This window comes from Ambystoma mexicanum, chromosome 3q (assembly GCF_040938575.1).
Source record: "Ambystoma mexicanum isolate Mex_15411 chromosome 3q, UKY_AmexF1_1, whole genome shotgun sequence".
Taxonomy (NCBI): Eukaryota; Metazoa; Chordata; class Amphibia; order Caudata; family Ambystomatidae; genus Ambystoma; species Ambystoma mexicanum.
Window position 1 is genome coordinate 213,590,697 of NC_090926.1, and position 25,469 is coordinate 213,616,165.

The following is a 25,469-nucleotide window of genomic DNA, read 5'->3' on the forward strand; positions in this document are numbered from 1 at the left end:
ATTTTTAATATTTTCTTTTCATTCTGCTCCTTTTTGAGCATTCTCGAGAGCAACCCGTCTGCCTTATTAGCTTTAATATAAAATTTCTGCCTGAGATATAATAAGCTCCGTTCAGCAGCTTGAGTCTGGATCAGTTAGAGCACGGGCAATTCTCAGTCGCACTGCGCCCAAGAGTGCAATATAGGCATGTGTTGCAAGTAATTGAAGTGAGATGTGGTTATAAGTCCGATGGATTTATTTGCAAAGTAGCCTGACACGTGTTTCGAGTCTAAACCGACTCTTCATCCAAGGTTGTAAATGGGAGATGGGACCTAAGATAAATTGAATGAAGGACAGTGCCAGAAAACTCTCTCACGGTTTCACAATTGCGGTAATTTCAGCACAGCAGGAAAAGCCAAAGTGATGTGAAAGCTGGCCCCGGACTGCCTGTACTCCCTTTTGGTGGCCTGAGTTTGATATTTTCCCATTTTTGCAGTTATCCCCCTTAGTGCTTCCTCTAGCCGCGCCTCCTCTACTCTCCATTCCCTGTTCCTTCTCGCTTTAATTGCTATTATTACTCCTCTCAGGGTCGCCTTAAAGGCGTTCCACCTAACGTGGAGTGTTGTGTCCCCTGCTAAGTTCTCAGCGAAAAAGCTTTCCATTTACTCCTCAATCTCTCGGACTAGAACTTAGTCTTTGAAGCGAGCCCTTGGGTAGCGCCATTTCCACAGCCCCGGGGGTCTGCCCTTTGCTTTCAGGGTTATAGTCCGGGGGGCATGGTCAGACAGCATGGTGGAGCCCATGGAGATGTCTAGCGCCCTCCCCAGAATGATGGCTGACAGCCAGATATAGTCTATTCTCGAATGGGACCGGTGAGGATGTGAGTAAAAGGGATACCCCCCAGCAACCACCTGCATCTCCCGCCACGCATCCACCAGGCCCAGGTTACTGATTTTCTCCTTCAGGTTGTGTGTTGGTCTCCTTTGTGGGCCCACCCCTCCCGCCGTTCTATCCTTCGCAGGGTCCCAAATCATCATAATTTAAGGGCAAAAATTGAAATCTATCAGTTAAAATTTAAGATCTAAAAAAATGCTCAAGAAGAACAAATTACTTACCCAAGGTAATGTTCTTTCAACTGGATGTTCCTCCTCTTTGATATATTGATCTCCTGCAGAGGGTGCTGGGCAGTGGTGAGTCAACATTCCTCGGTGGCATCCATTCCTGCGCTCAGACGGGACATTGACGGTAGTATAAATAGCATGCACTGCGCCCGTTGCCTCAGTTCTCGCTTCTCCCTCTTCCTGCATAAAGCGGCTTGAGGATTATATGAACCCCCATCAACGTTGAAAGAGAAGAGTATTAATATATTCACACACAGTCAGAGGGTTAGGCAATTTGTGCGATGAACATCCAGTAGAAAGAACCTTACCATGGGTAAGTAAATGTGTTCTTCTAATGGATTGTGTCCTCCATCTTTGATAGACTGCCATTGCAGTTTTGGAAATGGAGGTGGGACCAGTGGATTTTGTTAAACAGATTTAAACTGTGTAAAACAGCTTTCCGACACCTGGCATCCTGACCCGACAAGGTGCCTTGACAGTAATATTTTGAAAAGGTGTGCATCGAAGACCAAGCTGCAGTGTCCTGCACTGGCACACCTCCTTGCAGATCCAAAGTGGTTGTCACTCCTCTGCTGGAAACGTGTCCTCAGATTTTCAGGGACACCTTTCCCAACCATTGAATACAATTTTGAAATACACAGAATGATCCAATGTGACAAGGCTTGTTTAGTCACAGCCTGTCATAGTCTGTGTTCAGTGTAACCAACAAAGAGTTGATTATATTGCCTGATAGTTGCTAACCTAACAATATAAAAACTTCAAGCCCTTTTTGGGTTAAGTCTGTGCAACCTCTCTTCCTCCTTGGAAGGATGAGGTGGTGGGTAAAATACTGTCGAAGTCATTTTTGTGTCTGATGGAACTCGAACACCACCTTGAGAAGGAAGGAGGGGTGAACCCTCAAGACTACCTTCTCCTTGCAATATAGCATTAAAGGTTTACATGATAAAGCTTGCAGCTCACACACTTTGTGAGCAGAAGTTATGGCTACTAGAAAATTTGCGCAGCAGGTGAATAGCCTTTGTGGGCAAAAATGAAGATGTTCAAATGGCGCTCCCATCAAAAATGTTAGTACCAAGTTCAGATCCCAAACCGGGAATAAAGGAAGGGACCAGTGGGAAAACATCTGTCAGTCCCTTAAGGAACTGAATGACAATGGGTATTTTAAAATAAGAGCCTGGCTGTGGCGTGTGTTTAAAGGAGGATAACGCTGCCTGGTAACCCTTGGCAGTAGCCACCTGCAACCCTTTATGGGCAAGGTGCAGAAAAAAAGAAAGCACTGCAGGTGTATCACAAGTAATAGGATCAATATTTTTAGCTCTACACCAGCTGCAAATCTTTATTATAGTGCTTTTGTTGTTGGTCTTCTGGCCGAAAGCAATAGCTCCATAACATCTTCTGGGAGGTTGCAATCTTTGTATCTTAACCTATCTTAACCTATAAGAAATCGAACATGAAGGTTCAGAGTTCTGATTTCTGGGTGAAGAAGATGGCCTCCTCCATGCGCGCGTAGGTCCACTCTCTGAGTAAGATGGAAAGGAGCGCAAATAGACATGTAAGGAAGGGCCGGGTACTGCGTGCGTTCTGTCCAAATCTGCGGCGAGAAGGATAAAGGACTTCCCGAATTTCCTCATCCTCCTGATGACATGAATGACGGGGACTAGTGGGAACGCGTACTGGAGTGGAAATTTCCAGTCCACTACTAACGCGTCCCCACAGAGCTCCTCTTCGAAGAAATTCTGCGCAGCAGAAAATGTCACATTTCCTGTTGATAGTGGATGCAAACAGATCCACTTGAGGGGTTCCCCAAAGGGCGAAGATTTCTAGAAGGACTTATTGAACTAACTCGCACTCATCGGAGAATGTACTCTGGCTGCTCAGAGTGTCCGCCACCGTGTTCTCTTCTCAGGCTAGGTGAACAGCCAATAGAGAGATTCCATTTTAAAGTGCCCAAAATCAGAGCTGCATCCCTGCAGAGCGGTAGTGACTTCCTCTCTTGTTGAGTTAATAAATGGCCACTGTGTTGTATATCATTATAAGGTTCCCCTTTGTGGAAAGCAAAAAGGCCATCAGCACCAGTCTGATCGCCTTCAGCCCTAAAAGATCTATGTGTAGTCTTGATGCCGATGGGGACCAAAGGTCCACTGACTGTGAGATCGCTCATGTGAGCTCCCCATCCCGTGAAAGAAGAATCTATAACTATCGTCATTTCCGGACGGGTTTTGCCAAAAAGGTTCCCCTATCATCACATTCTTCTTGCAGGCCTGCCACAGGAGCTCTTGTGTGACCTAGCTCAGGACCTGAAGCCGGCCCGTTACCCTGCCTAAGAACGGCGACCACTGGGATCTGAGGGCCCAGTGGAGGGAACACCATCCTTAGGCGGGCTTCTGGCAAGAGAGAAATGTAGGATGCCATGAAGCCCAGCAACCTGAGAAAATTGAAAAGGCGGTAGACGTTGGGCGTTTTAAGATCTTGTAACCATCTGCAAGATACATTGAGCCCTCAACTCGGGAGGGAAAGCGTTGCCTGAGTAAGAGTCCAGAACGGCTCCAATGAATGGCAGCTTTTGGGAAGGTGTCACTTGGAACTTCTTGAAATTGAGGGATAAGCCTAGTTTGTTGAGAGGATGGCAGATGTTGTTGAGATGTTCCAGAGCCTTTTCGGGAGAACGGGCGCTGATCAACTAATAGTCTATGTAGGGAACGATGTGAATCCCTCCCTGTCTTGGATTCGCGGTAACACCACCATCTACTTGGTGAAGACCCTCAGGCTGAGGCGAACCTGAAAGGCAGTACTCAAACCTGATAGTGAGAACTGCCAATGGCAAACCTCCGGTTATACCTGTGCTTGAGATGTATAGGCATGTAGTGAATGGTGCTGCTACAGCGCTGTACTGGGTTGCTTTCCTTACCAGCTGGGGCATTAATGGGAACAAGAGGGGACCCCCCACACCCCCGTACACGGGACAGGATATCACTGAAGGCTGTAATAAAGGTGCATTGGGCACACATACAGCCCGAGAAGCCAAGGCACAGGAGAGGGGTGGGATGACCGAAGGTGGACATGAGGGACTATGTGGGTGAGGGGTAGGGGCATAAGTTAAATATGTTGGTATAGCACGAGGGGCATCTCCGCGCTGCCAGTGTTGGGTGAAAACCCCAGGTAAGTGGACCACATGAGTTTAACAAAGACAGGTCCTACACGGCAGGCCACATAACAAACTGCGCGAACACTCTGAGGCATTGGGAGAAAGATGCAGGCTGGCCGTTTCCAGGAGACAGCGGTCACTGGGAATGTATCCAGCTGACACAAGGTCAGCAAGCCAGGCTCACAGGATCAAGCTGAAACCGGGGGAATTACATTTACAAGAATATGTTCCGGGACGCAGACTCACAGCACGATCAGCGCTTTCAAGTTGCCGATTGGCAGGTGGGCCTAGGAAGAAGGATGTGGGCTGAAGGTAAGATCCGTAAAGAGCCAATCAAAAGGTGAGTTTTGGTGTTCCCAAAAGGCAACAAGTATATTGGGCACGAGCCCCCTCAATGGTCGGATGCCGTGTGAATGTCTCCCTTCCCACCAACTTAGGATGTCTTGTGTTTTTCCTATTTGTGGTGACCAATGGTAAGCAAATAAAGTTCTGGAGGTCAGCATGATAACATATTACACATTAAAATTAACTCATGGGGTGGAGCGGGAAGGAATGTGGCGCCACAGGGGAGGTGATGAACAGTGGGGGGGGGGGAGGAGAGGGGTGGTCCAGACTGTTTTTCTCCAATCATCTTCAACTAACATGTCCAGCGATAGGGGACTGACGTGGTCCCGCCAACCAGCTTAGTAGGATGTTCAATAACTTGAAACACTAATAGCAACCGTTTCTCACTATGCAAATAATGGACTAACTGGTGAGAGCTGACAAAACCACCCACTGCGGTCGATATACAATCAGTTCTGTTCCCCTGTGCGGTTTGATTTGTGCTTGCCCAATTGTAATCAACTGCTTTACTTCTTGCCTAGTGTATGCTCCTTTGTGGATTACCTTGTCCCAGTACCGATTACGTGCTTGTGGAGGACCCCCGATACAGGCACATGAAAGTAAGCATCTTGAAGATCAGGTGACACCATCGAGTCCTGGAGCTTAAGGGCCTGGAAGATCTGTGGAAGAGTGACCTTCTTGAATCTGTCCTTCCCCAGGAACTTGTTAAAGCATCTCAGGACCAAGATGGGTCACTGTCCTCGGTCTTTCTTGGGAACCAGAAAACAGTTGGAGTACCAACCTTGGTTTTGCTCCACTACAGGCACCCTTTAAACAGCACCTTTTTCCAGTACACAGAGAATCTCCTGCAGAAGGAGCGAATCTGGTTGCCGGAGAGATTGCTTGCTCGCGTTACAATCTGGGGCCTTTTTTATTTATTTATTTAAAAAGGGAGACAGTACCCTTGGGCCACTGTGTGAAGTGCCCAAGCATCAGAAGTAATGTAGCGCCATTCTTCGAGATGCTGGGTCAACCTGCCTCCCACCGGAGTCCTGTGCATAAAGCGCTCCGTGGTTTTGGGGCTGGGGCTGTGGCAGAGGGCAGTGAGGGGGTAAATGCCTGATCTGTTCTTACTCCAGGGCCCCTGGAGCCACGTGGAAATCTCCTTTGGCCTCTTTCAACAGGCTGACCTCTACCTCTTTGACCTAAAGAAGAGTAGAAGCAAAAAGAACACTCTCTCCAAGCCTGTGAAGGTGGCTGCTGTTGCTTCTGTGGCTGACTGCTCCCAAGGATTTTTCAGCCACCTTAGAAGCCTGAAGCTTTTCTAAACTGTCATCAGCCTGTGACCCAAAAAGGTTGAACCCATCCAAGGGCATGTCCAGAAGTCTGACTGGGGATCAGGAACGAATCCAGATTTGCGCAGCCAAGCAAACCTCCTCAAGACTGTGCTTGAGCCCATAGAGCGACCAACGCAGTCGGATAAATCTTACCCGGATTGGAGTGTTTGGCTCCTGGTTCCTCACATCACCAATGATATTGTTGACACCATCCCTCATCTCTCCTGCAGGAATGTTCAGGTGCTTGGGAGATTATATTCCACAAAGTGAATGTATATTCTGCTAATGAGGGACAAACTCCCAGCAGAGAACATCATTTTTGCCAGCAAGTCATATTTCTCGCCTTCCCTATCAGGTGGGATGTATGGATATGTAGTTATCTTAGCGGTTGAAGTAGCCGCCTGTAGCACTAAACTCTCAGCAGTGCCTGGAGACAAATTCAGGATCAATAGCTGATGGTCTATTTTCCTTTACCAACTCCTTATTGACAGTAGGAGTAGTATTAGGCTTTTGACAGTTTTCTAAGATGGTGTTCTTGAGTGCTGAATGAAAAGGTAGCACAGATTATTTGGGGGAAGAGGGGAAGAGAGGCCCATGTCAAGGATATATGTTCGATCATCAATGTCATTTGCAAGATTCCCCCCCCACCCCCCCCCAACCGAAATATTCAGTGAACCTGTAAGTCATCCATCTGCTTGCAGCACGTGGATGGGCAGCTGTGTCAGTTGGAGCTGATTCCATTTTAGGCAAAGTGTCTAAGCCACTGGCTTCCCTAGGGCAAGTAGCCAAGTCCTCCAAACAAGATTCCTCAGCTATGAGCTCCACAGGGACAATAGGCATGCCAAAACATTTGTACCTGAAGGGCACAACGTCCTTCTGACCTATTCAAGTCTTTCTTCGATTGAGGCTTAAAGCTCGAAGGTGGATCTGGGGTCCACGGTGACGGCTTCAATGTTGAAGCTTTTGGAAGTGCTTATTGAATTTAATTTCTGTTTATATGTATATATTTTCTTAGTGTATGCAACATGAAGTATGATTTTAAAGTGGTATCCCTGTCTTGGGCCTTTTCTGTAGCTAATTGTATGTTATTGTTCAAATACACATTTTGTTTGCCTGGAAGATTAACTTTAAGTCTTATTGTTGCATGCGTAAGGGGACAGCTTCCTTTATAAGTAACAGGCAAAGAGGGTAGGGTGATATTTGGACAAACCTACATCTGACCTTTTATTATATATGATCATATGATGTTTAGAGTTTGAACACATGCATATTTAAATCACTTTGAGGCTTTGGGGTTTCCCTTCCCTTTCTTTTATGTATTCTTTCTGCACAGTTCATTTTTTGCTTTTATGTTGCCACTTACATAAATACATGCATTTTTTTCTTTCAGCTTAGTTTATTTTTTATTATTTTATTTGTGTACCTTGTAGCCGATTTCGCATCTGCAGGAGGGTACCTGGACACTCTCTGGCAGTGTGCCGAGGTCTAGTGCTCAGCGGTCACCATTATTTTATATTTAGTTGCATACTGCCATGCACTGGCTGAATCTTTCCTCAGTGGGCGTACGCCACAAGCCTCCCAATTGGCTCCTGCGAAACAATGTGCCATTATAGGTCTGTCCGTCCTCTGCTGGAAGAGCAGTAGACGTGTGCAGGGGATGAGAGCCTCTTGCACCAAAGCTGAGCATAAATCAGACTCGTATGTTCTCTTCATTGCATCAGACAGGCCATGGACAGTGCCTTCTCTTGTGCAGGTATGTCCTATTTAGTGCTACTCTTTTTCGGCACTGCTCTGCCTTGCTCCCTCGCAGACAATCTACCTTATAGATTTTATTACTGCATTGACAACCTCAGTGGCTTTGCCCCTGGTGAAGGTGTTTCAGCTCAAGTGCTTTTTGGTTAATGCCTGTTCCCTTCCAGCGCATACAATTCACTGTTACAAGCTATTACATGAGCACTAGCCAGATATAGTCGAGTCATGGTTAAATGATTCCTCAGGACCCCATATTGTTCAAGCCCTGCCTCATAATTATTAGAACCTCTGTAAGCACAGAGGCTCGTCTCGCTCTGGTGGCGGACTCGCCGTGATTTTCCAGTCATTGCTTAGGTTTACTATACTGCCTCTGTCTCGCACTCTTTCTATGAGAGCCTGCTGATTCACGTGTCTCAGCAGCACAAACTATGCATGTTTTATTAGTTTAATCACCCACCTGCATCTGACCCTTCTTTCTGCCCAGCGTTTGCTGAGTTAGCTGCTGACTTGAAGCTGTGCTATGCCAATGTCCTCATCACTGGTGACTTATTTGCATCTTAATGATCTGGAAAATCAGGCTACTGCTAGTTTTATGACTGCTATGGAGGATTTAGACCTCCCTCAGCTGGTTCACCAACCAACTCACAAGCTTGGCAACTCTCTAAACATTGTCTTTTCATTGGTGTCTTTAATGACACAATTTCCAGTCCTGCCAGTTCTCTAAACAGACCATTTTATTGTGCCGTTTACCATTGATTCTACTGCACCACGCATTGCCGGTTCTGTGCATCACTTTCTTTGGCGCAAATGGCACATAGCTAATCCCGCTGACATTTCTGGTCAAATTATGCATGCATTCGCGCCAGTTTCGATGGCTAACCTAGAGAGTACATCAGATTTTCACACCTACAGCCGACAGTCTAGTCCCTCTGAAATCTTCTTGCGTGCGCTCTCGCCCAGCTGTATTGTGGTTTACATCTCAGTTCGCCGAACTGCATCACCTTTCTAGGCAGTCAGAACGGAAATGATGCTCTGCGTACTGCCCTAATATGAGGGCTCAATTCTGAGAATTTGGGAAATATCATAAGTCTATTTTCAAGGCAAAGCACCTCTATTTCACCAACCATGTGGAAGCTGCTCTAAATCAAACTGAAGCGCTTTTTCAGCTAGTTAAATTGCTATCTTCAACTTCCACTGATGAAAGTGCAGCAGCTCTGCCCCAGTCTATGTGCCATTCACTCTGTCTACTTTGTAGACAGGATTCTGGCTATTCACCAGCAAACTGCATCCACAAACATGCCTATTTCTTTAGAGAATTACGTTTCCAAAGTAAACATGTAGGGTTCTTCCTGGTCGGTTTTTCTGCACTTCCTCCCGGCTGATATTGTTAGCGCTACTCAGAAGATGAGGTCAGCCTCACCCCGCTAGACCTTTTCCCTCTTTTTGTATGAAGACCATGATTGCCCGCCATTGCTGCTGCAGTCACGGATGCGATTAATCAGTCCTTTTCCTCTTTCGTCGATCCTTTTCTAGTCGGGCTACCAGCCTGGTCGGGATACTGAGTCGGTTCTTGTCTCAGTCGCTGATTACCTTGTTCGGCTCTCAGGCCAAGGTGGGGTGGGCAAGCTGATTTTGTTGGATCTGTCCGCCGTCTTAGACAACATAGACCACTCCATCTTGCTCTACCGACTGTCCAACGCTGGTGTTTCCAGATCAGTCGCTTCATTTGGGTCTTTTCTATCTGGTCGCTCACAAACACTTTCCATTCATCCTCGCACTTTCAATACATCCTCGCCCGATCTCTAGCACTCCTTTCCTGGGCAAACTCTTGGAAAAGCTAGCAATCGCCCAGCTTACTATCCACACTGAATCTGTTGGTTGTCTCCATGACCATCAGTCTGGCTTCAGAGCAGCCACGGACATGGAAACTGCTCCTGTGAAGATCTGCTCACTATTTTTGATTCTAGCCTTCCATCTGTCCTCGTCCTCCTTGACCTTTCCTCTGCTTTTGACACGGTCAATCACGCCATCCTGATCAAACAACTCTGTGAGAACCTGAGCATCATGGATCAGGCCCTGGAGTGGTTGACCTTCTTCCTCCTGGACCGACCCTCCCAGGTCCAACTTGGGTCCTTTCTCTCTACCACCTCTCTCCCCACATGTGGTGTTCCCAGGGCTCTATCCTCTCACCCTGGCTCTTCAATGTTTGCCGGGCCCCTTTGGCCCACCTTATCCCTACCTTCTCTAAATTTCAGTTTTATGTGGATGACACTCCGCTCTTTCAGGCTCCCTTCAACCTTTTCTCTCGCTCATTCGTGACTGTCTATCCGCGATTCAGGATTGATGCGCCTCAAACGATCTCTGCCTCAATGCCAGTAAGATAGAGATCCTTCACTCTGGCCGCCCTCCTTGGGCCCTCTTCCTTTGCCCTCCTGTGAAGCTAAAAACCTTGGTGTCATATTCCACTCCACTCATCTTCTCTCCTCACATCACAGACCTTGCCAAGAAGGCCCACTACCAGCTGCATCCCCTCGGCTGTATTCTTCCCTTTCTCACTTTCCCTCAGAAGCGCGCCATCTCCAGAGTGCTGGTTCTCTCTAGACTGGACTACTGCAACAGCTTCATTCTCAATCTACCTTCCTCTACTCTCCACCCTCTGCAACTAATCCAGAACAGGACTGCTAGAATGGTCCTTGGCCTCAAGCCCACGGACTGTATCTCTCCAGCCCTGAAATCTCTTCACTGGCTCCCGGTGGCTGCAAGGATCAAGTTGAAGACCCTCTGCATTGACCACAAGGCTTTCTGGGGCCGGAGGCCATACTACTTCCAACTCTCTCTCCCAAAATACCTTCCTTCTCGAGCCCTTCGCTCAGCTACCTCAAAATGAGGGTCAGTCAGAGAGTGGGAGGTAGCTCTCTCTCCTCTGCAGATACTCCCCTCTGGAATGGCCTCCCTGGCCCTCTCAAACTTGAGCCAGACAACCTAAAGTTCTGGAAGCAGCTGAAGACCTTCCTTTTCTCCTCTGCTTTCTCGCTCTCTCTCCCCTGCTGTCTGCTGCGATAACTAGTTGATTGACTACCCTCAGTCTCTTAATGGGTACCAGGCTCCTCCATTATCTGTTTCCCCTCCACTGCCTCTGGGCCTTCTGTGTATTTAAGGGCTGTGTCTGTAACCCCACAATCCACTGCCTCCTTGCACTTACCCAGAGCCGCGCTGCTCTGATTACACTTCCCCCTTCCCAATCCCTGGCACTCCCCCCCCTCCTCCCTTTCCCATGCACTTTACGTCATCGCACTTGCATGATCTGAATGACACAAGGCCTAGTAAGATCTTTTGTCTTGTCCTCCCTCTGTCTTCCCTCCCTTGTCTTGTCACACCTAGAAACACTTGTGCACAGGCACCTTATAAATGACATATATCCTTTTCAATCTGATCCCGTTTCTATTTCCTGTGGGCTTCCCCATGGTTCTGCTCTGTCTCCTACTCTGTTTAATGTCTACATTGAAGCTTTTGGCCAAACATATCCAGTCCCACAGGTTCCGTTGCTGTTCGTACGCCGACGATACACAACGCGTCTCGATCTGGCCGCAGCTGATGCAGCTGTTCATCTTAGTTGCTGCCTGGAATCCGTGGGGAACTGGATGAATCAAAATTGGCGGAGGCTGAATTCAGACAAATCAAACGTTCTAGTGGTTGGTTCTTTTTCTGCTATTTCGTTCTGGAAATTGGCATTTTGGACGAGCCCTCTCAGACCCCACCCTAATGCAGTGATTGTGGGTAAGGACCTCAGTGGTAAAATCTCTCTTCAGAGGCCCAGGTCAGCATGGTAGTGGGTATTCCAAACTGAGAATTCTACACACGTTTCTCCCATTCTTACTGGGCCGTGCAAATGACCCAGTGGTGGCATCTTGCATCCTGGGGGTTATTGATTAATCCAATTATCTGGCCCAACCCCCTTTTCTGTTCAATCATCTGCAAGTTTTGCAGAAATCTGCAGCTACTAAGACCCCCGTGAGAACCACAATCGCACTAGTTCTGCGCTCCCTCCACTGGGTCCCTGTTGCCTGCTGTATTGAGTTCAAGCAACTCTGTATTGGTCTCTGTGCCTTTTTTGCACTGGTGCAGAGTACCTCCAGGAGAAGTTCCGACCATATATCCCTTCCCGTGCTCTAAGATCAGACCATGCACTTTTGATTCAAGTGCCAAGGTTTAAACACTCACGGGTGGAAGAGCCTTCTCAGTGGCGGAATAGTTCTCTGGAATAAACTCCCTCAATCATTACATGCAACGGAAAGACATCTCATTTTCTGTCAACATCTTAAAACTCTTCTCTTCTAGTTTGCTCTCCTTTCTTCCCAGTTTTTCCCTTTTCTCAGTTTCTCTACAGCAACAAAGCCTTAATTGGGGAAGGATTGCACTTTACAAGACCTATTAACAACATAACATGGTGTGTGTGTGCGCGTGTGCTTGTTTTTTTTCTTTTTTTTTTTACAGGAAGGGGATGGGACTGTCTGGTGCCAGAGTCTAGGTGTGGGGCAAATGTGTTACAAGTAGCTGTCCCTGATTGAGCAACAACTGGCAGTTTGAATGATGCAGATCTTTAGCATTGGTGGGCTTGGACTTGCTGCCAGCGCAGGTATTTCTTCAGAGCCAAGAATCCCCCAAAGAACAGCAGCCTGCTGAAGATCAGAAGAAGACTCCTCAAGTGGCCCTGCATCCTTCCCTGTGGGCTACGTCGCCAGAAGAGTTTCTGTTCCACACGGTTTCCAGAATTGCGGTGCTTGCCAGCATATGTGAGCCATAAATTGCCTTCTCCCCGAATTTCAGCGTCAAGGGATCCTGTCCTGGAGCAGCATCTGTCACCATGACTGGAAGGATGCCTGTCCGCAGAGACCATCGCTAGAACCCGCCTTTCTCCAACTTGTGAAGTGTCACAAGGAGGTCTACGTCTGTTTCTTGCATTTCTTTGACAGAGGTTGCATTTTGCAACTCCACCAACCAGAACAATCAGGGAACCTGCAACACCAGGGCACCTCTCACCAGAACCAACGGCAGAAGATTGAGCCCCCAGCAACCGCCAGACGATCCAAAACATTTTGGAAAAACTGAGTCAGGAGGGGAGGGGGGACAAGTAAACGCAGTATATCTGTGCCCACCCCCCTGTCCTCCACCAGATAACATTGGGAACATGTCCCTCCATCACCTTTTCCATTCCACTCACTTTTTGGTCATCAAATTTGGAGCAAGTATCCTGCCCTTGGGTTAGCCTTGGGTCTGGAATACAAGAAAACATTTACTTACCTTTTGTAAAATAGTTGAAGAACACAAGCCTAGTCAAACCTACCTGCAAAGGCGCCATTCTGGTGAGAAGCATTGTGGACTTGTGACTTTTGGGCACAAAACCCCATTCATCTGAGGGTTTGCACTTCTTAAGATGACTTACCTGCTCTGCTGAACAAGTTATTTGACATACATTACAACCTATGGTTAATGTATACATTTGTATCAGAGTGTTGCGTGATAATATTACCTGCTAGATACAGAAATATCTGTATATTTATACAAGACGGTCTAAACTGAATTATTCAGAGCCATGACAAACAGAGTTTGACACGGTCAACCATGCCATCCTGCTCAACCGTCTCCGTGATAACCTGGGTATCACTGGTCAGGCTCTGGCGTGGCTGACCTCTTTCCTCTCCAATCGACCCTCCCAGGTCCAACTCGGGTCCTTCCTCTCTGACATCTTTTTCTCCACCTGTGGTGTCCCCCAGGGATCTAATCTCTCCCCCTGGCTGTTCAACCAGTATCTGGCACTCCTTGCCCACCGCATCGCCGCTCTCTGCACCAACTTTCAGTGCTATGCGGACGATAGCCAGCTCATTTTCAGGCTACCCTCGGCCTCCTCCTCTCCCTCCCTCATCTCTGACTGTCTGTCTGCTATCCAGGAATGGTGTGCCGCCAATGACCTCTGCCTTAATGCCAGTAAAACTGAGATTCTGCTCATCGGCACACCCACTCCCTCCTTCCCTGCAGCTCTCTGGCCGGCCTCTCTTGGCCCTATTCCTGCTCCTACCTGCAAGGCAAAAAACCTCGGGGTTATCTTCGACTCCACACTCTCCTTCTCTCCTCATATATCTGACGTCTCTAAGAAGTCACACTACCAGCTGCACCTCCTCAGAGGTATTCTTCCCTTCCTCTCCTTCCCCCGAGCCCTGGTTCTCTCAAAGCTGGACTACTGTAACAGCCTCTATCTTAATCTGCCTGCCTCCACACTCCGCCCTCTGCAACTCATCCAGAACAGAACTGCGAGACTTGTCCTTGGCCTCAAGCCCAGGGACCGTATCTCTCCAGAACTGAAATCTCTACACTGGCTCCCAGTGGCTGCGAGGATAAAGTTCAAAACCCTCTGCATTGTCCACAAGGCCTTCTGGGGCCTGGGGCCTAAATACCTTCAACTCTCTCTTCCTAAATATCTTCCTTCCCGAGCCCTTCGCTCATCCGTCTCCAACTCCCTCAGGGTCAGCCGCTTCTCGAAGCAACGAGCTGGGGGTAGATCTCTCTCCGCGGCAGGGGCCTCCCTCTGGAACAGCCTTCCTGCCCCCCTGAAACTTGAGGAGAACCATCTCCTGTTCCGGAAGCACCTCAAAACCTTGATCTTTGCTTCTGCTTTCTCTCTCCCTCTCCCCTGCTAATTCTTCGCTGAAACTGCACTGAATCTGCAACTGGGCCACTGTCACCGACCTCGGTCCTGGGCCCAGCCACTCTCCACTTGCACTGCCTCCCTGGCAACCCCTGCACTGCGGGACTGTCTCTGTATCCCTACAGCCCCCCCTTCCCAGCACTTGTTCTGCACTTACCTTGCACTTGCCACCAGCTGGCCCTTTTATTTATTTATTCTACTTACCTTGTACTGCACTTCCCCCCCCTCCCCTTCCCCATGCACCTCTCCCTTCCCCCTACCCCTGCACTTGCGCGATCTGAATGACACCTGGCCTAGTAGGATCGTTGTCTGTCTTCCCCTTGTTCCCCCCTCCCTGCCTCATCGCGCCTTGAAACACTTGTGTATAGGCGCGTTACAAATGCCTTATCATATCATATCATACTGGGGGGACTCTCCTGAAAATAAGTCTTGACTGCTCAAACACATACCATGATTGGGTTTTGGCAAACCTGATTTCCCTGCTCAATATAATTAGGGTGGACTCCTATCTACCATCAGGCCACCTAGAAATCCATCTGACCACACAACAGTATTTGACTACAAAGTAATAGGGTCTAGTAGAGTTCAAGGGCTGGTATGAGAAGGATACAGGATGAAAAGCAGCTGCTAGAATGATCCTTCAGTTGGTAGACCTTCAAGTTCAAGTATATAAAGCGTTGTGATTATATCTATGGTGGAATCATTATGAACTCTGCTATGTAAAGCATTGAGCCAGCTGTCGGACACAAGGAAAGTAAGCAGTCCTGCATATAAGTTGGTAAGGATTGCCTTTGACACAAGGATACTCACAGACCAGAGTCTGAATAGAATTGTGTCCAGTGATACATAGGTACAGAGCCCTGTGGTATGCCTAAGGAGAGGAGGAGCAATGTAAAACTTCTCTCCTGGCCACATTTGTAGTAAGGTAAGAGAAACAGACCTGGTAAGTACTCAGCAGGAAAAGGCGGCTGTGTTAAGTAGGAAGGGAGTCAACGCACAAGGTCTCCATTAATTGGGGTATGGCCTGTTGTCAGGGCAAACGGCCTAGGCTATGTACTTGATGAAATTTTGTGTATATTTTTTGTTTATCAGGACTGATTTACTAACCACCCACCACCAGATAATACTTCATTTGCAGAATCATCCCAGATGCTACTCGGATGTGTCCCTGAGAGACATTTGTATCTCGGAATCACCCAAAAAGTCCACATGGGAGATTTGGGCGTATTTCCGCCGTTTCAAAATTCCGAACGGCAGAAAAGTTCAACCAAATCCCCCATTCGGTGCTAATGTCCCCCGCACCCTTGTTCACTATATTGTAAGCAGAGGTTGCGGTGGTGTCCCCCGCATCCGATCCCAAAAAGAAGAAAAAAACAAAAAGGACCCTGCAGTGCCGGTTCCCGCTCACGGAAGTGGAAGGGAACAGGCGTTCCAGACACACAGTGAGTTTGCGGCACACAGCGAAGTGTGCTGCCGCGAGGTAATTATGGGTGGGAGTAGGGTGGTCAGGGTGGTGGTGGTTGTGGCAGTGGGGGGTGGGTGGGGGTTGGTGTTTGGCCAAGTCGGAAATGTTCAGGGGAGAAAAGACAGAAGGTTATTTCAGAAAAATTATCTCCAGTCTTTTGTCTTTTTTTCTCCCTTGAAAATGTACGTCACAGGCTTCCAACCCTGATCCGAGTAGAGAGAGGGGAGTGAAGAGTAGTGGTAGTAGAGAGGGGAGAGTAGGTGTAGACGTGAGAAGGAAGAACATTAAAGGAAGAGAGGCTGAAATGGGAAGAGAGTGAGGAGTAAAGAGGGAGGAGAGTAGGAGGAAGAGAAAAGAAGGAAAGCACATCAGGGCAAGCAGTACAAGAGGGCGAGAGCAACATACAAGAGTGAGACCTGGGTGACTGGACGGCATCAGTTCTCAAGATCATTCTGCTTGTGGGACTCCCAAGTTAAGATTAGTCTAGGTGACCCAGAGGAAGAGGTAAAGCAAATGCCTTTAGGCCCTCACCATTAGCGAGCCAGAACTTGAAGATGAGGGGTTACCAATCTCTAGTGACCACCTTGGAAATTATGTCTGGGCTATGGTGAAGCGAGACCTGGGGCTGACGAGCGAGCGGGACGGCCCTTGGTGGAACCCTACAAAAACCTTTAATAAAAATGTTGAACCGTCTTCGAGAGTAGCTGTGTTATTGAGGCCATCTGTGACAGTGGCTATCCAAATATGGATATTCAGCCCACCCGCAGTCACAACATTACACTGGGGCCTAGGACTCCCTGCTTGGTCCAAACCAGTTCTGGGATACACAAAGGCTCCTTATCAGGATCTGCAATCATACATGGCAACTGTTAACCCTTCCGGGCAGAAGACATCCAGGAAAGACATGACTTAATAAGTTTAGCCATTTTGACTACTATACTGTTGAAATGGCTAGCACAAGATACAAATAAAGGTACAAAGGAGTGCACTCAAAAAGGTGCAAATAAGGTACCACCTACCAGACTGGGACTATTTTTCCCTTAATAGGTGCATTAATTAAGGGAAAATACCCTTAAATTAAAAAGAACAGTGTAACATGTTTCCCTGGAATAGTACTGGTCAAGGTGTCAGTACCACCAGTGGGCGGTGGGGGGAGGGTCCCCATGCCCTTGCACTGGTAGCCTTAATAACTAAAAAGGTGCCCCCAACAAAGCGAATAACACTAGTGGAGTTCTAAAGAACTGCAGTCACTAAAAATAGGCCAGGGTCACAAAACAGTCATTGGAAATGCTGGGGCCCCCATTAAAGAAAAATCCTACCTGAAGTTTTAAGATCTAAAGAACAACTATGAATTAAATTCAGGATCAAAACACAAGTTAAAGATGTGGCTGAAAATAGAACTGATGCAGCTGTGGTTGAGGTTAGTTAAAAAATGGTGTACAAGTGTATCCTAAAGGAATCTAGTCCCTTGAGGCAGTTGGGTTACGATATACCCATATGTCCCTAGAATCAGATTAAGGGTATAATGACCCGCTCTGTCTCGTGAAGTGCACCCCCAAAGATTTGATTACTTCTGTTAACGGACGGTCCCAAAATGGCAGAGAGGTTCAGAAGATTGGGAATGGTTTGTTACATCAATCTGAGAATCAGGATTGGTCTTTGAACGGAGCAGAGGGCGAGTAGTCTCAATCACTAAATCTGCATCTTTAGCCAATCGTATTCTATCATAGAACCCATGCGGCTATGTGACATTTTTTACAAGCAATACTCTGGGGCTTTATCTCAGGAAGTATTGCATAATTTGGCTTCAGGAGACTTGGCTAATCAAATGCCCCGGATTGGACGGTTACCATGCAGTGTCAGCCGGCTACTAAGGGCAACCGAGTTAGTCCCTCTGGAGGGCTTATGATTTTATTGAACTCTGGTGCTGGTCTAAGGCTGACTCAAACCTTTGACACCACTAAAGGAGTATTGGCAGTGCAGGTCAACCTGTTTTTCAATGGTGTATTTAGAACATTGTTGATACTGTATATGTATTGGTATTTGGGGATCTGTCCCATTGCTCAGGTTTTAGAAACTGTCAGATTTTATTAGTGAGTGGTTGGCAAAAACAGGTGGGGGGTTGGTACTGATGGGTGGGGATCTTAACTCTACTTGTGTGAATGAAGACTCTTTGAATGTTGACTACCTAGCCCAGCTTCTTCTAGGGAAAACGAGAAGGGGTGGTCCTGAAGGAAGTGGATGTGTTGGTTTGGGGGACTAGATTTGCAGATGTTGAAGGGAGCTGTTCAAGGGGATCTTCCATGTCATAACACCTGGTACCGGATTACATCTTTGTGGATAACTACCTTTTTTCCTTCTGCAATGCTTTGGAAGTAGTTCAATCAGCACTCAGTGATCATGATATAATAACTTGTGAATTTGAGTTCCTAATTGAGAAGGGGGAGAAATGTCAACTAATTTAGTTGCAAATTCAGCTTCTAATCATATTGCATGGAATAGAGGGAAAATGTCTCGGTTTAACGTTCAATTATCTTCTACCATATACAGTACCACCCTGGAATGGAAACTTGAAACGTTTGTGCACCTGACTGAAGGCTTTTTAAATTTTTATATTGGGGAGTTGTGTCTGCAAATAATTATTTTCGAGGTCGCGCCATTTGCAATGCTTTATAATAGATGGTTGTGGGTAAAAAGCAGGCGCTGAAAGCCACAGTTGCGTCTATTAAGAGATTATTTGGCGTGGGCCATGAGAAGGACATCATTTTGATTAAAAGGCTAGACAAGCATTCTCTTATTGGAGGAAAATTAATTGTGCAAACTTTTAACAAAGGGATGCGGAAAAACTTTTGCACCTAATTCAGGGGTACAAATATTTCTGCCTTTTGGCGAGAGATTAATCCAGTGTGTTCTACTCAACCAAGTAAACAACTGAACGGTGTGGCAGAACTACGAGTTGAGCACCATTAACATGTGTTTGGGGTGAAGTTATCTATTGCCACTAATTTAGAGTCCCAATATTTGAGACAGCTGGAATTTGTCCTTTGATGAGGAATGCATCTATGAGATTATTATGCACATTAGTAATTCTAGAGCCCCGGAGCCTAATGGTGCAATATCCTCTTCAAGGATAGCCCCAGCAGTGTGGTCCACAATACTTACTATTTATTTTAAACAAATCGCGGCTACGGCTATTATGCCCATCTCTTGGCAAATTGCTTATGTAGTTCCCATATACAAAAAGGACCCCTGTGACGACCCCAAAAACTATCTGCCCCTAGCTATTTTGGATGCAGATACGAAGGTATTTGCCTTTTTGCTATTAATTCACCTGGAAAAATGGGTTAAAGATACCAGTAGGCTCCAGAAATGGCAAACCGGTTTTAGAAAGCTCCTCGAAACTAATTTGAATGGTTTTATTTTAAAATGTATGCAAATGCAGACATGGACAAACAATTCTGACCAATTGTTTGTGGCTACAATTGATCTGTCCTCCGCATTTGATAAGGTAGAGGATTATTGTGAGAGAAGTTAAGCGATTTGGTAGATCCCAGAGGGTTTACTCAGACTCATTATTGCTCTTTACAATCTCTCCAAGATCCAGATTAGTTTGGATCATGAAGGATTGTTCTCGGATATTGGAGAATATATTGAGACCAGGGACATCACTTAGGGATCACACATGGGACCCCCGAGGTCTCCCTTGCTACCACTGTGGTCTCCTTTGATACCCCTAAAAATAAAAATCTTTTAAAAAATCTTTAAAACAAAAAAAAATGGAGATTCTTGGGCTGTGGCCAGTAGCATGTGGTGCTTTGTTTCTGACAGCTACAGCTGGTAAAATAGCTCAGTGGATTGAGGGCTTGCTGCTGCAATGTGAGTGTGATCTGCAGGCTGGATGTTCAATCCCGGCAAGGTCAACTCAGCCTTTCCTCCTGCTGAGGTTGATAAATGAGTACCAACACAGGTTGGGTGATATTGTATGTATATTTGTTCTCTATGAAGCTCTTAAGCAGAAGTGCTGTATAATAACACATCATTATCGTTTGGCCTTGGACGTCTGCTTGCATTCAAAGTAATTTGGTAATATGGGCCTATACACATTGATATTAACGATACATATGGTGATCCATTCTTGTATGAAATGTATATCACTTTACAGTGATATTGTAACCACATTTTTGTAGTGTACTTCGAAACAATGCTGTGTAATGCCACTTCCTGTTTTGTCAAGGGGTGAAGGGTCATATTCCCTCGCTTCCTGTGATGTCACTTTGGGATGCAGTCAAACGACATCACTTCCTGTGTTGTCATCAGAGGTCAACAGCCGAGTGATGTCACTTCCGCTACCCAAGGCATTTTGGTGAAATGACTTCCCCGATTGAGACCCATGCATTTGTATCTCCTAAATTGGAATCACAAACTTGATCGGTTGGCTTACACGGATGATTTCCTCCTCTTTGATCTCACCCCAACAGGCTTACAACGCCTTATTAACTAACACATTTGCTGATTTTGCCAAGAACAATTCCCTCATGGTCAATTCGAATAAAACTAAGATCATGCAATGTACGATCAATAGGAAATTGTCTGTGTGGCAGAATGGGGTGGAGAAATTGGAAATGGTAGGTCATTTCAGGATTGGCGATGTGCTTGTACAGCAGCACGTGCGAATCAACTACTTAAAATTGATGGTCAATTTGGGACGTTTTCCATAATTCCATACCTGAAATTTTATGAGGGGAAAAATCATATATCAAAATTGCTGTATGGCATTGAACTCTTAGACACTTAGCTTAAATATTCCAAGTTAATGTAATTAACATTTAGGTTGAGTATGACAACATGGTTATCAAAGTGCAAGAATAATAAGGTTGTGCTATGCACTGTATAAATGCCAGATACTACATTGCGTGCACCATCTCAAAGAAGAGAGAGATCAAAAGACATTCTTACCTGAATACTGTGGCTGCATTTGAGAAGGGCTACATGGGGTGGGAGATGGTGGCATTTGGTACTGCTCCGATCCTGGTGGCTGAAGAAACCCCACTGAAGGGCTGAAAAAGAAAGGAGATCTGGGTAAGGGAAGGCTGATTTTTCTCTAACAAATGAGACGCCAAAGGGCCTGCGCTATATTCCTCCCCAATGGAGTAGCAACTATGTAAGCTTCTCAGTCCCAATACACAAGCAGAAGCAGAGTTTCCTTCGATAGGCTACTTTCTATGTATTCAAACAATGGCTCCAGCACACAGTGAAGAGTAACCCGAATATGGATTCATATTTTAGATTTTCTTTTCCTGTGTATGTCATGAGATTCCCCAAAGAAAGTTAAAGTGTGTATGTGTGGCTTAAGGAAGTACATTTATATGCAGGGGTGCTGTACGCTAACTGCATTTGCTTTTTTTGTAATAAAGTTCCTACAGAACACTACACCTCTAGCACACGGCACCCCGAGGACAAGGGTCCCCACCTTCCACTGCAGGAGCAGTCCTGGAGCTGGGAGTGAAGCAGGAGCTTCCTCCTGCCCAAAGGTAGGCTACCTGGCGTTTCGACCGCAACGACCGAAAACTCCGATCTTTTCCTTAATATATGCGGATGCATGCACGATGCCTACGCTCCACACGACGACCTTCGTGACACCTTCTGTGAGCCCAAGAACTGCTGAAACCTAGATCTAACTATCCCTACCTATAGTGTTTCTACAAGAGGCCGCCATTCCAAGATGGCCGCCCGACTCATCTAGACTCTGCCCCTCCTTGGCCGAGTCCACGCGAGCTGCATCGCGCACACTATTGGCTGCCTGATTTCATTTCTCAACCTATCCACGACCGGCAGGCGCAAGCCGGCTGCAGCACGAAGGCGTGCACTAAGGCAGCTTCCCTGTCCATGCCTGTCACTGTCTGCTCACTGGCCACTGGCCAGGAACTCTGCCCGTGAGCCTTCCCACCGGCAACCAAAGGTACTGTACAAACTGTCTCCTAATCGCCTGATCTGTCTACCCCCACCTCTTTGGCTTACACACCTCCTTATATAGCTACAACTATGAGTATATGCAAATGCTGCCCTGATTACATGCAGCCTGCTAAACATCTCGCACTATATACTCACTCAGACGCTCAAGCACAGAGCAATCTGCCCTCTAAGCGCAGTGCTCGCGCCTACGTATCTGCATTCCTTGCTTTAGCCATCCCCCGTCATAATCAACTCTGCCCACTCTGCAACATGGCATCACTGTATTGTTGTGTAGTGCCTTATGGTCGCCCAGAGACCACTGCATTGTTGTGTAGTGCCTTATGGTCGCCCAGAGACCACTGCATTGTTGTGTAGTGCCTTATGGTCGCCCAGAGACCACTGTATTATTGTGTAGTGCCTTATGGTCGCCCAGAGACCACTGTACTATCACTCACAGCCCAGTATCTGACCTCGGTTTTTAGACTTACATCTGACTGTCGCACTTAGCCCAGTATCTGACTGCTACTCTTAGACTAGTACGTCACTGCTGCATTAATCTCGCCAAGTATTTGAGAACTGTACTCTGCCTACTCTGCCCCGTATCCACCCACGGCAACTAATTCCAGCCCACCTAGCTCAGCTGGTAGTAACAGTATGTACTTCCACATGCCTAACCCAGATCACCTTGCACAGTTCACCAAACTGACAATTATCCTTACCATCATCTACATGACCATGCCTACAGTTCTGCCTACAGAGGGGCCTTGGTGCCCACATACAACTCATCTCTAAACCTTGCAACTTAGAACAAAGGAAGCTTAGACTCCGGGCTCGACTACCTAAAATATTCGAACCTTTTACTAAATATAACATTAACCTAGAACACCTTCGACCCAACATATCCCGACCACTGGTAACCACCGCCCCTTTCAGACGCCAACCATACCTTAAAATCAATAAACTTATAGCCAACCCCCCGCTCACAGCGCAGCTAGAACCTGAACTAAAAGCTGCTCTAATCAATGCCAGATCATTAGTCGCCCATGCCACTGACATAGCAGATATCATACGGGATAATAGCCTTGACTTCATTGCCATTACTGAATCTTGGCTCCACGATGCAGCAGGTCCGGCTCTCACTCTGGGAGTCCCAGAGAATTATACCATTCTCAGAGCTGACAGACCAGACTCGCGTGGTGGAGGAATTGCAATTATCGCCAAATCGGATCTCTCTATGAGAATCACACCCACACCCTCCCTCAAATCCTGTGAGCTTCTCTCTATCAAACTACCGACTGCGAACTCCCAAACACTAAACATCCACCTTATCTATAGACCCCCTGGCCCCGTCAGCACCTTCACTGAAGATATCACCACTGTTATCTCTGAGAAGCTAAAAGAGTCCTCGCAAACACTAGTACTAGGAGATTTCAATCTAGGGCTCAACGATATCAACGACCATCATGCTACTGCCACAGGCAATACTCTGTCAGTGCTAGGCTTCACGCAGCTCGTGAATACTCCCACACATATCAAGGGAAGAACACTAGACTGGATTGCCAGTCACAACTGCTACCCTTCTATAACAGCCATCACCCCCCAAATATGGTCTGACCATTACCTTATCTCTTTTACCCTCAACACCAAAAGACCCATAGTCTTAACACCCACGCCAGCCACACCCACCTTAACGAGAAACAAGAAAAATATTACAGCCGACAATATTCTGCCCCACATCCTACCCAAACTAAAGTCCCTACCTGACCACTCTGACCCAGGCATCCTAGTGGATGCATTCAACGCAGCCATGTGCTCTGCTCTTGACAGTATTGCTCCATTTAAACTTCGGATTAGTAAACCTAAAAAGCATTTGAACTCATGGTTTACACCCCACCTAAAAAACCTAAGACTGCAGAAGAGAAAATGCAAAACAGCTTGGAACCGGCATCCGACCGCTGAAAATAAAACTAACCTAATTAACATCTCCTCGCAATACAAAAAAGATATCATCCTGGCCAAACAAGAAACCTATAATAATAGGATCACCCAATCCAACTCCAGCATGAAGGAGCTATTCTCTATCCTAAAGGAATTGGAAACTCCTATCACAGTACAGGATGACTCCATTAAAGACAAAACTTGGTGCACAGACATACAACTGGCACTAACCAACAAAGTATCCAACCTCCAAACAAAAATTGCCCTAAAGAAAGCCTCACTGCCTACTCAACCTCTGCTAGTCAAAATTACCACATCCAAACCTAAAGAATCCACCCAATTCCGTTTCTCCAAGGTCTCAGTAATTGAGGTGAAGAAGACCATTTTGACTCTCAAACCTTCTAATTGCAAAGGCGACCAATGCCCCGCACAACTGATCAAGGATGCGGCTAGGGACTTAGCCCCCTTTATTACAAAACTTATCAATGCCTCCTTCACTACGGGCACCATCCCCCGCAATCTAAAGGAATCTTGGGTACTCCCCCTCCTAAAAAAGCAAACATTGGACCCCAACATTCCCACTAACTACAGGCCCATCACCACGGTTCCCTTCCTACTAAAAATATTAGACAAGGTAGCATACACCCAAATCCAGAACTTCCTTGAGATGAACCATCTCCTTGGCACCCGCCAATCCGGTTTCCGTCCGCAACACGGCACAGAGACTGCCCTTATCGACCTAAAAGCCCAAATAGACTCACTCAGAGACGAGGGAAAACTAGCTCTCCTCCTCCTTCTAGACCTCTCAGCCGCCTTTGATCTGGTGGACAACAAAGTCCTATGTAATCACTTGGACTCGGCTGCCCACTTCTCAGAGGAGGCTATAGTCTGGATTCAATCATTTCTTAGTGACAGGACTATGAGGGTGTTCTCCCCCGTAGCGGCAGCAGACCCTATCCCAATCACTTGCGGTGTGCCCCAGGGATCCTGCGTCTCGCCGACACTCTATAACATCTTCACCAAGCCACTCTTTGACGATCTTGATAATCTGGGTATCACCTACACTAACTATGCAGATGATACTCAGATTCTCTTACCACTTACTGGGGATTACATCGAAGATCTGGCTCTGGTGAATAGAGTCTATAGCATCGTTCAAGCATGGATGGCCAACCATGGCCTATGCTTGAACGATGACAAAACAGAGATCATCCTGGGCACGGCAGCCCGCATCTCCAAACTTAACCAAAACTACTCCGCCTTCATCATCGATGGTAACACTATCAAGGTCGCCAGAGAAGTAAAAACCCTAGGTTTTTACCTTGATGCGACACTATCTTTCACCAAACAGGTGAACTCACTGTCATCATCCACTGCCTATACATGCAAGTTAATACGAGCTGGGAAACCATTCCTTTCAGAGGACAGCTGTCTTATTCTAGCTAGAGCCCTCATTCTATCGAAATTAGATTATTGTAACGCCCTCTACATAGGGACTACCAAACAAATCATCTACAGAATCCAAGTGCTCCAAAACAATGCACTTAGAGCGGCCCTAAGTATCCCCAGAAGTGCACACATTTCAGAAATAAGTCGAAAACACAAATGGCTTTCCACCCAAGAAAAAATCAACCTTAAATCTGCTTCCCTTATCCACAAATGCCTAAACAACAAAGCTCCCCGATACCTCTCAGAACGCTTCAACAGGAAAAATCCAACGAGACTCACAAGGACAGCCAGCCCCAACTGCCTC

At 46.8% G+C, this 25,469-nt stretch overlaps 1 protein-coding gene across 6 annotated transcripts in view; it reads right to left on the reverse strand.

The window, feature by feature from the left end:
* Positions 1 to 25,469, reverse strand: part of R3HDM2 (R3H domain containing 2) — a 2,186,793-nt gene that overhangs the window by 315,460 nt on the left and 1,845,864 nt on the right. For all 6 annotated transcript variants that reach the window (XM_069653574.1, XM_069653576.1, XM_069653575.1 and 3 more), the window contains one exon: positions 20,783 to 20,883. In XM_069653574.1, the coding sequence (XP_069509675.1) occupies positions 20,783 to 20,883 (101 nt within the window). The remainder of the gene's footprint in view (positions 1 to 20,782; positions 20,884 to 25,469) is intronic.